Source organism: Bubalus bubalis, chromosome 8 (genome assembly GCF_019923935.1).
Source record: "Bubalus bubalis isolate 160015118507 breed Murrah chromosome 8, NDDB_SH_1, whole genome shotgun sequence".
NCBI lineage: Eukaryota > Metazoa > Chordata > Mammalia > Artiodactyla > Bovidae > Bubalus > Bubalus bubalis.
Window position 1 is genome coordinate 26110077 of NC_059164.1, and position 11694 is coordinate 26121770.

Consider the following 11694-nt stretch of genomic DNA (forward strand, 5'->3'; position numbering starts at 1 on the left):
TCTGTACCTTTGTTGTGCTATGCATTTCACGTTGTCTCCACCCTCCTCTAGCCCATTTCCTCTTATTCTGCTAGCTCTTACCAGGATTAGACCATTGCAACAGTTTCAGTGTTGCCCACTCAGGTAGTACACAAGCAAAAAGCATCAGATATTAGCAATTAACACTAGATATTAAAGTAGCTGGTTATATTAATAGTTGCAATCTAATTAACACCCTGAGGAAAACTCTGAGGGGAGGGAAAAAATGCCACCTCAAATAATCTCAGGAAGAGAAATCAAGAACAAATTCTAAGGTATATCATGACTTGGAGAAACACTGGTAATACATAGTATCAGAGTATCTTAAAATCAGACCATTATTTCCCCAAACTGAGGCGAAATTAAACGGAGGTGAAATTTTATTTCAGACTCTACTCTTCCATGAAAACTGTACAACTTCAACCAGTTTTATAAATTCCAAGCTTCAAATGACAGTGAATCCAAGAGCCATTCTCCATACACGTCCTGTCGTCACACAACACTAGCCTGAAAATAAAAGATGTCACAATACAAAGAATCACATACTCTCTCACGTGCCAAGCCACAGCCAGGCTAAAAATAGCTCCAGGGTTCCAGGAGCAAAACCAAGTCAGGTTTAAATGGGAGTTAACACTCAAAAAGACCCTCCAATAATGCCGGGCTAAGGTCGAAAGTAAAGCAGGATTCATCTTAGGAGTCTCTTGGCTGCATCAGAATTAAAAGTCCCTCAGGAAACTGGAGAAAATGGTGCAGTAATCTAACAATGCTGAATTATTCCAGATTGTATATGAGCCTCTGGTACTAAATGAAAGACTATTAAGCCAGTTTAATTTTCACCACTGAACACAGCAGAATTATATTATTAAACTTTTCTGGTACATGTTATTTCTGAATATGCAATGGAAACAGAGATGAGTGAAATGAGCAAACAGTAAGAGTGACATGGAGAGATATTTTAGGTAAGAGATCATGGTAGCAGCTGCCCTCCTAGAAAATGTACTTCCCGAATTTCCAAATTTTTGAAATTCGTGACCAAATTTTACTCCTGCAAATTTCAAGACAGCATTAAAGGTCATACAAACATGAAACACTCCACAAAGCACACAAAAATGTGTGTTACTGTACTATTATAAACAAAGCTTTAAGTTTATCTAGTTCTGGAATACAAATGAAATCATAAAAATAAAGCAGTAAGAGATACAAAATAAAATCCAAGTTGTTCTTGCATTTATAATTTATTATATAAAAGCAACACCAACCTAATCATATTTTTCCCTGTAGGAAAAATTAAAACAGAATTACATTCTAACTAAATGCTTGATGTTAGCTTTTTTTTTTTTTTTTGGTCAAACTTTTGTGTGTTTTGTGATCCCAAACATAATTTTCAACCACAGTGTACTATTTTAAAAACCCTTTTGGAGTTAGATATCAACCAGTCTTTAAAGGGTAATTAATGTGATAGTTTAAATTTATCAAAGACAATTTTTGTCCTAGTAATTTTTCAATTTACTTTCATTTCATTGGAGGGAATATTCAACATTCTTTTATTCGACAGCTATTTAGTGAGGACCAAGTGTTAAGCTCTGTTCCAGACACTGGGAACACAAGGCAAACCACATATTCGGAGTTTACGTGAATATGTAATATACGAGGGTAGGGACCAAGTATTACTTTTACCAAGGTAATGGAATTCAGCCAGGTCTTTCAGTAAAATTTGGTAGACTTCTTAAGGAGTGATAATGAGCTTTTTTCAGAAAAACAAAGCAAACAAAAAAAAGACAAATTCACCGATTTTTTTTTTCACTTCTGTGAATTAGCGTGGAGCAAACAGAGACAGTAGAAATGGGTCAACTCTTCACTTGTAAGAAGCAGTTCATTTTAGAACTGCCATCTCATCCAAACTGGTAGTTTCACCTGGAGTTATTTAAAAAAAAGAAAAAAAAAAAGCAAGTAATTACCTGTTAATTACAAATTCTCCAAACTCTTATTCCTCTTAATTTTTCATCTTTTAATTATATTATGCTTTATTCTGACAAAAAAAAAACCTCAAGGCTTCAGCTGAATGATGGCCAAACTGCCAACATTTAGCTCTGATGGTGAATTTTCTGAGGGGAGGTTTCAGGTCAGATGCAACTTCAGCACCAGAACTTAGCATGTGCCTACCACACAGTAGGGGTATGTACGTTTGGTAAACAAAGTCACCCACAAAAAGTAATCTTCAGTACAAGTTACTATCAAAGCTTTTTAAACACTGTACTAAACAACAGCTTTTCCTTTTTAGAACTTACCAGGGGTTGGTTAAAAATAAAAGATTTCTTTTGCCACAAATATTTCATAATATGTACAAACAAATGACTATGAACCCCCAAATAAGCAACCTTTTCCAAAAATATTTTTCAGAACTTCCCTTTCAGAATTCTTTGGAATCAGTTTACCAACCACACAAGAAACTATCCTCATCACTAGCTGCCAAGACATGCGTCAGTCTATTCTCTTTTTCCTTTCCCTTCTTTCGGTCTAATCCCTGACTCCCCTGTAATTGTACCAATAGCCAGAAGACACCCTCTTTTCTCCTGGGATCCACCCACCCACTGAGAAGCCAGTAAGCCATAAAGCTAGATGGAGCCTAGGGTTTGAATTCATGTAAGTGCACAGAGAGGAAAAAAATATATATATTAACCACTAATATTTGTATAATGATTGAGTTTACAAAGAGTTCTACTCTACCATTTATTCAGTTTTCACAACAATGTGAGAGTAACTAGGAAGGTGTTATCATCTCTGTTTTACACAGAAGGAAACTAAGACTCAGAAAGTTCAAACAACTTTCCCAGTGTCACATCATAAATAAATCATGACATTAAGACTCATCCCTGTAATGCTTAACATATAGGTCATACTTGGGTAGCCTCACTATTGAGGTAGCTAATAGACAAGTATCCAACACCATGACTCCAATCTATTATTCAAATTTTAACCATTTTTAACATGATAAAACAGAGCTGTCCACTTGATTCAAAAATGGAAAGTCAATGTGAAAGTACCATCAATTGAGGGGGCACTTGGTCTCTGAAACCACAAAATTTCAAAACACAGTTTAAAAAGTCACAGCCTTGAACCTCACACAGGAATGCCATCAAGTCACAGCTTTGCCATCAAACGGCTAGTTAGCGAGTGGCCAGCATCAGAAACTCTCAACCGTGATAGAATCTGTTTTCTTCCTCTTCGAGAAGCTCACGCTCTCTCCTTTTCTACTATTAGTCAGCTAACAGAGCTTACTTGATCCCACCTAAAACAATCTGTTTCAAACATCCTCTCATAGCCTTTCTTCCTCTCTCTAAGCATACTCTATTCCATAGATAAACTAGAAATGACACCATACATAAACATAAGCACGTCTAACAATGTGATGATTACGAGATAAAGCACCTTTTACAATCTGCAAAACTCTATGTATGTGCGCTAGTTACTGCACACAGAAATAAAGAGCCATTTCTCAACTGTGGCCTTACTATTCACAGACCAATGCCTTGTTGTCTTTTAAACTACAAACATTAGTACTCAGTTCTTCCAAATTTAATTCTATATTTCCCCAAATAAAATAATTTTATAAACTTATGGCAATTAGTGCAAAACTTTTAAACACAGTGGACTAGTTAGGAAACTTTTATATCAATTTTTGTGAAAGTAAAAGTGTTAGTCGCTCAGTTGTGTCCGACTCTTTGCGACCCCATAGACTATAGCCCGCCAGGCTCCTCTATCCATGGAATTCTCCAGGCAAGAATACTGGAGTGGGTTGCCATTCCCCTCTCCAGGGGATCTTTCTGACCCAGGGATCAAACCCAGATCTCCCACACTGCAGGCAGATTCTTAACCATTTGAGCCACCAGGGAAGCCCAATTCTTGGGAAACAGTGGTCAAAAAAAACTTTGGAAAATCCATCTGAACATTAGTATCTCTAATATTAGTACCCAGGGCATCCAAGAATGGTTATGGAAATCTAAAACCTCTTTTTTAATATTCTGAAATGCCAAATGGAAAAGCGAGACTTACCTAATATAAAGTTATAGGGTTTAACTAAAAAAATGCACACATATTTGCTTTTGTTTGCAATTCTATCAATGAGTTAGCTAGTTGCTAATCAGAAGTGATGAAAAATGGGTATATGTGTGCTACTGTAATAAAATATAAGGAAAATAAATATGAAGTAAGAATAATTTATGTATAAGCTCTCTGAAAATCTGGAATCAATGGGGCAAAAAAATGAAACATAGGTCCTTTAGAATTCTTGAGAAATGTCTGACAATATTCAACTTCGTTTGTCAGAAGATCCTAAACAAAGTCGTATGTAGAGTGACAAGATGGCCTCATTCTAGACAGTGATGTCCTTATACTTCCTTGTAAAACTCTTTCCCACCTCTTAACATCCTTTGAAGGTCAATGGGCCTATGGTTCTTGTTCTGGTTAGTAGCCTTTAAAATGTCATTAATCAATAATTAAAGAAAGAGATCACATCGCTTAAGGAATAAGCCACCACAAGTGTATGCCTCTGAACAAATATATTAATCAACAAAATCAAGTCATAATTTTTTCTTAAGCACTTACTATGAGCAAGAGTGTATGTGTGCGTGTCTTTTAAAAAGAGCTCTGAAAGTCCAAAGATCTCCCCTGATGCACAACTCATCACATCTCAGGGTTTCCCAAAGCAAAATACAACAAACTCTTTTAAGTCTTTATATTAAGTCAGGGTTCTCCAGACAAACAGAAGCAATAGGAAAATTTGTTAAAGAGACTTAGTATGAAGGACTGGCTCACAAGCTTACGGAAGCTGAGAGGTCCCCCCAGCTGCTGTCTGCAAGCTGGAAGGACAGGGCAGCCAGTGGTGTAACAGCCCACAGGCCTGAGAATCAGGGAAGCTGATGGTACAAGTCATGGGGGTAGAAGAAGATGAAATGGCAAGTTTGAGCTGGCATTCAAACAGTGAAGCAGAAAAAAGGGGCAAATTCCTTCTTCCCATTGTCTTCCTCAGGCCCTCAAGAGACTGGACAGTGCCCACCTACACTGCACAGAACGATCTACTCTAAGGAGTCCACCACTTCAAATGCTAATCTTGTCCTCATCCAGTTACACCCTCACCACTATACCTGGAAATACTGTTTAATGTGACACTCCAAGGCCAGTCGACACATAAAATTTTCTATCACAGTCTGTATGCAATTTGACACAAATTCTAACACTTTCTCTGAGAGTAAATCACCTATCAAAAGCTATAAGAAGTCCCATCTAATTTTCCGTAGGCAAATCTTCCAAATGTACTTGAACCACCACAAAATTGTACTCCCTTAACAATTATTAACCTGGGGCTTCTAAAAGGGCAGCAGCCTATGCCTTACCCGTCTGTACATATTTGTTAACCACAAAATCAAGAATTAGCATTAATATACACAAAAATCACTAAATCTGGATGGAACTTACTTAGCACACCTGTAACATTTACTAATGCCCCATATTTACACACAACCCAAACAACTACTAAGTTTAAATAACTACAATTTCTATTCACTATTTTTAAAAGCATGCATGTCAACAGACTGCTGATTGGTTCTCATGCAAAGATAACCTCCAGAGTATGCCATAGCACTGGACCAAATTAAGCTTACTGTCCTACATCTTCTATACCTTTCACTTCAGTTCAGTTGCTCAGTCGTGTCCGACTCTTTGCAACCCCATGAATCGCAGCACGCCAGGCCTCCCTGTCCATCACCAACTCACGGAGTTCACTCAGACTCACGTCCAACGAGTCAGTGATGCCATCCAGCCATCTCATCCTCTGCAGTCCCCTTCTTCTCCTGCCCCTAATCCCTCCCAGCATCAGAGTCTTTTCCAATGAGTCAACTCTTCGCATGAGGTGGCCAAAGTATTCGAGTTTCAGTGTTAGCATCAGTCCTTCCAATGAACCCCCAGGACTGATCTCCTTTAGGATGGACTGGTTGGATCTCCTTGCTGTCCAAGGGACTCTCAAGACTCTTCTCCAACACCACAGTTCAAAAGCAACAATTCTTCGGCGCTCAGCTTTCTTCACAGTCCAACTCACATCCATACATGAGCACTGGAAAAACCATAGCCTTGACCAGACGGACCTTTGTTGACAAAGTAATATCTCTGCTTTTGAATATGCTATCTAAGTTGGTCATAACTTTCCTTCCAAAGAGTAAGCGTCTTTTACTTTCATGGCTGCAGTCACCATCTGCAGTGATTTTCGAGTAACTACTCACTTACCCATATGCTAAGTCTGATATGTTGCAATTCACTCCTATTTTAAAAAGAGTGGCACTTCCCAGGTGGCGCTAACAATGCAGGTAGACAGACGAGATGGGAGTTCAATTCCTGGTTAGGGAAGATCCCCTGGAGGACGGCATGGCAACCCACTCCAGGATTCTTGCCTGGAGAATCCCCATGGACAGAGGATCCAGATGGGCTACAGTCCATGGGGTCACAGAGCCGGACACGACTGAAGCGACTTAGCACACAGAGGATAAGTAAGTGAGCTTTAAACAAATAATTTTCAAGTATAGTATTTACAAATTATTGGACAAATGTTATAAGAGGAACTTTAAAATTAAGAAGTCCTGAAAAAAAGGTCAAATGGACATCAAGCGGAAAAAGAAAAAAATCCTCTCATCCATATATGGAAATGCAAAGGACACAAATACACAAATATAGCTAGGGAGTCTTCTAAAAACTTCAATAGTATTTAGAATGAAAACAAAACAAAGTCAAAAAACTTAAATTGAGAACTATGTTAATAACTTCTCTTTACATTAAAAAAAGAAAAAACAGCATAATGATCCACTGGGGCTCTACTTTCAATTCACACTAATCTATCCTATCTCACAGGTTTCTAAGTTCAGTGTATACAAATGAATTTGCTCAACTGGAGAAAATTTTCCTTTCAGCTTAATTTAATGTAGCCCTTAATTGAACACTTGCATGGTTTCTCACTTCTGCAAAGGTTCAAAGACCTAGTCTGACAAAATGCAAAAGTGAAATGTTTCACCTGAATGTTTATTATTCTCATTTGATATGAATGTTACATTAAGTAGCTATATTTTTCACATTCCCACCTCAGTTTAAAAAAAACAACCAAACTAAAAACAGTGTGCTGATGATTATGAGCTACAAAAAAAAGATTAATGATGCATTCCATACTGAGCCACAGAAGAAACAATTTGGAATGAGTTCCTAGGTGTGATTACTGACTCAACCAGTTGTATAACTTTTAAGCAAGCTATTTTAATTCCCAACCTCAGTCTTCTTATCTGGCTAATGGGGCTATCACCCACCCCAATGTTCTGATGTGAAAGAACTGAGCAGACTGTATGATTCACCACTTTCTGGGCACAGTATACGCTCACTGAACAGAGCTCATCATTATACATTCTGAGATCTCACATAAAACAAATCACAGCCCCCAAACATGCTGATATCTAAGTTAGCACTAAGAAGAAATCCCACACTACAATTTTAGTAAATCAATACTGAATATCATTTTATATCCAAAATATTTCAAAACAGGACTATTTCTGAATGTGGTCCAAAAAAACCTAAGTTCAAGTAAAAAAGTCTTTCTCAAGTAATAATAATTTTCAGCTTATCTACTACAATATTTAGACAAAGCAGTATGTTTTAAAATCTATGAAGAGAGCTGAAAATTGCTCCTAGAGAGCAACATGGTCAGAGTTCTGTACCTAGTCAGGAGATGCGATTCCAGTTTCACCTCTGCCACTAATAATTATTTGGCCTTGGACAACTCTCTGGGCTTCAGTTTTCTAATCTATAAAATGATTACTCACAGACATAGATAAGATCCAAGTAGCATTTAATCTGGGCCTTACTTTGGAGAAGCAATCCAGGGTAGTTGTTAACAATGGACTCAGCAGAGATAGCCGAGGTTGGAACCCTGGCTCTGACTCTTAAAAGCTAAGTACAGCACACACATGTACGTGTACACACACACACATACACACAACTAAAGCACATCTAACTACACACACACACACACACACACACAACTAAAGCACATCGAACTACAATGACTGACTTACTATTGAAAATATCTCACTGAAACATGAAATTATTTTAAAACAGGGAAGCTTAGGGGAATTCCCAGGTGGCCTTGTGGTTAGGATTTCAGGCTTTCACTGCCCATGGTCCAGGTTCAATCCCAGGTCAGAGAACTGAGATCCTACAAGCCATGTAGCGTGGCCAAAAAATAATTTAAACAATAAAACACAGACGCTTAGAAAGTTCAGTCTTCCCCATTTTACTAGTAGCACCGAGTTCATGTGAAAGCATTACAACTCTTCAATGGCTGCTAACGTTACTAAGCCAAATGTAATCAAAAGATCATCTCCTAAAATTCTGTATATTATCAACAGCACTGAAAAATTATAAGGCTAATCTTACCCACAAAATATCACACTAAAGGTAAAAATAAAACTTCTGATACTTATCTTTTTTTCCAGACCTAATACTGCTAATGACAACAGAAGCTTATGATGTACGATCATCTCTGGGAATAAAATTAACTACTGGAGTGAAAAAAAAAAAATCTGTGGGATATAGAAATACAAAATGAACTACAAACTACTAGAAATAAGTAGTTCATGAGCTAAAATCAGCCAATAAGGACTGACCAGGCACATCATATGCCAGGCTCTGTACACATTATCAAGTACAAATACCAAAGTATGAAGTTCCTCAGAGTCAATAAAGTAGGACAGGTAAATCCTCTATTACCACGTTTTCACACAACAAAAGCCACTCATCTACACACATTTCTCTCTATCAGTCCAAGTAGGAATACTTCCCACTGCCCATTAAAATTTCTTCCTATCCTTAGTTCTGCCCACAAAGATGCCCAAACTAGTCCCTGACAGCTGAACACTGGAATTTTCACAGGACTTCAAGTGAGTAGCTTCTAAGACATTTCCCCAAATCCACAAGCCTCAGAATTTATCTTCAATGACACCCAAGAGCATACACCACAACACCTGACTGTGAGAGGTCAAGTACCTACTTACATCAATTTTGTTCTTCCCCTTAAAGTACCGCTACAGAAGGCAAACTCTGCTTCTTCAAAAAGTCTACTTTTTGCAATGGACATCAGACAACAGAAAAGGGAAACTGGCTAGTCACAGTTGCCCCACTTCCATTTCAGGACCAAGGGGAAAAAAAAAAACAAAACTGTTCCACTGAAAGTACCAAGGGAGCCTTAAGCAAATCAAGAGGACAGATGCTAAACTCAACTTTCTGATTCCCACGATTTAAGCGAAAGGTGAGGGGTGTGCGATAGGGCGTTAATGTAACCGGGCTACCCAAGTGTCCCCTTAGACAAAGAGGTCCTCTGCACGAAGTAGTCAAGGCGGGGGCGGGAAACCAGCCCGACTGGCCGAGTGACAAACCCAGGATGCTGACCGAGTTGGGAAGTGGAGGGCCCTAGAGGCCAGGGACATCAGAAGGGAGACACCTCGGGCAAACCGTAGGGGAACAGGAACCAGTACGAACGCAAAGAGACCGACGCTGCCACAGAGCAACGCGTAAGGGGACGCCACGAAGGGAGCGGCGAGTCAGGAGGCAGCGACAGCAGCAGGGAGACCAGTGCCAGGGGCGACGGGCAAGTGGCAACCGCGAAACCAGAGGCACAGGCAAGCAGGAGGTGGTGGGACTGTTGAGTCAGCATCGCTCCTATTCAAGGGGCACTTGTAGGATCCCCGCTGCTGCTCGGCCCCGGGGGCCTGCTACCAAAGGTCGGGCCCGCCAGCGGCTGAAATGATGTTATCTGACCGGCCAGCGCCGGCCCCTTCCCCATTTCACAGGTAAACACTGGCCGCCGTCGCCGCTTACCTCTGTTAACATTATTACACCCTGGGGAAGTGAGCTCCTCCCTAGCCTCGCCGCATGGCAACAGCCGTAGCAGCAGCGAAAACTGCCTGAGCCGCCGCCAACGGCGGCAACAGCTCCTTCAGTCCTCTCCCGGGCGGCGGCTTTACTCGGCTTCGCTGGCTTCCCCCCTGCCCGGCTGCTCGCGACGGACGCGCCGCCATCTTGGAAGAGCGACGTCCGCGTCTCCCTGCGACGTGCGCTCCCATTGGCGGGCGCAGGGGCCGCCGGCGTCTCGTGACTGTCGCCATAGCGCCGGCGCTCGGGGAAACGGAGGCGGGCGGCCGAAGACGAGCTCAGCGCTAGTGGCCAGGGCCCCCCAGCAGGGCGCAGTGGCTGACTTGGGGCTGCCGGGAGGGCAGACAGGCCCCAGCGCAGGGCCGGCCCGGGAGCGGGCACGAGCGCCCGAGGCGACCGCTTATCTTCGGCCGCACGCCGGGGTCGGTCGGCCCTGGGGTGGAGCGGCGGAGGCCGAGGCTTCGACGGATGGCGCGGAGGACCTCGCGCGTCTCGGGTATAAGGAGGCAGAGGTCCAGGAGAAAAACTTCCTTCTCGCATTTCCCTGGCCCTGCGGCGACCTAAGAGCAGCCGGAGGATGTTCGTCTTTCTCCACTGTCTGTGGCTTAAATATGATCTGAAACTGCTCCCTGCTCAGTCCCTCTCCTAAACTTTGCCAGAAACTTTCCTTTGTCCTTACCAATCCTCAGCGAGTTCTCTACTGGGGTGCGCGACGGGTAGTAGAAGCTATACAGGCATATCAGCTTTACCCATATCGTAGCACTTAGACTGTCGCTGATTCGATGATTGGCCAGCACCTGTATAACAAATGAGGGCTTGGTTTTGCCCCTCATGAGAAATCTCTAAAAAAATAAAAGCCAGTTTTGCTTTTTAACGGAGGTCTGTACAGCTCTACTGGCTGCTTGATGCAATGTGTGTATGTGTGTATATCATAGCAAATTTCAGCAGGTATCTTTGTAAATAGTCATGACTTAAATGGGACAGAGCTCTGGAACCCAGCATGCATCGAAGCCCTGAGACAGACACTGTTCTAAACCTGCAACTAGATGACTTACGATGTGTGAAACAAGGCAGTCACTTCTACCTGAATTGTAGTGAAAGTAGTTTACCTGAATCTGCTCTCTATAAAGTGTGTTACCCTGTTGTAAGAAACCAGTTTCCAAAGAAATTGACAAGTTTTCAAATTTGACATGCAGAATCCTTCCATCTCTTTTAAGGGGATACGAAGGCATTTCCGAAAACTAAGACCAGTAGAAGTTCCTCTGTAGTGGAGTCCCCGTCCCCCTTCCCTAACGGTAGTACTATTGTGTAAAATGAAATTTACTTAATACATTACTCTTAAATTCTCAAGGCGTTACGGACCTTGTGTTACCTCCTGTCCTCCTCATCAAGCAAACAGAATGGTTCATTTTGGTAGTCAGAAATTCAAGATAAATCCTGATTTTACACACTTCAACTAATTGAGGCAAGTAATTTTGTGTTGCTTTGATCTACATCTGATACATAATTTCCATATTAAAGGGCCAGCAAAATTACGACCTCTGCAACAGAATAAAATGTTACTGATATTGACAGCATAAGCCATGAATAGAAAATAAGATTGGAAAATACTGTCTGGCCTAAGATACTAAGGGAAATGAAGAGATACTAGAGACAAGAACCTGGAAAAAGACAACTGTTCCAATGTATAAATAAAACAGGAGGCTCATTAATATT

General features: G+C 41.0%; 1 protein-coding gene across 6 annotated transcripts in view; it reads right to left on the reverse strand.

Annotated features, from left to right (window-relative positions):
* Positions 1 to 10241, reverse strand: part of SNX13 (sorting nexin 13) — a 146068-nt gene extending 135827 nt beyond the window's left edge. For 2 of the 6 annotated variants that reach the window (XM_006054071.3, XM_025290940.2), the window contains exon 1: positions 9925 to 10238. In XM_006054071.3, coding sequence (XP_006054133.2) covers positions 9925 to 9936 — 12 coding nt within the window. In that variant the 5' untranslated portion in view covers positions 9937 to 10238. Of the gene's footprint in view, positions 1 to 1806; positions 1933 to 9924 lie in introns of all 6 variants that reach the window. The other 4 variants (XM_044946508.1, XM_025290941.2, XM_025290939.2 and 1 more) reach the window with 4 other exon arrangements.
* Positions 10242 to 11694: the final 1453 nt, after the last annotated feature.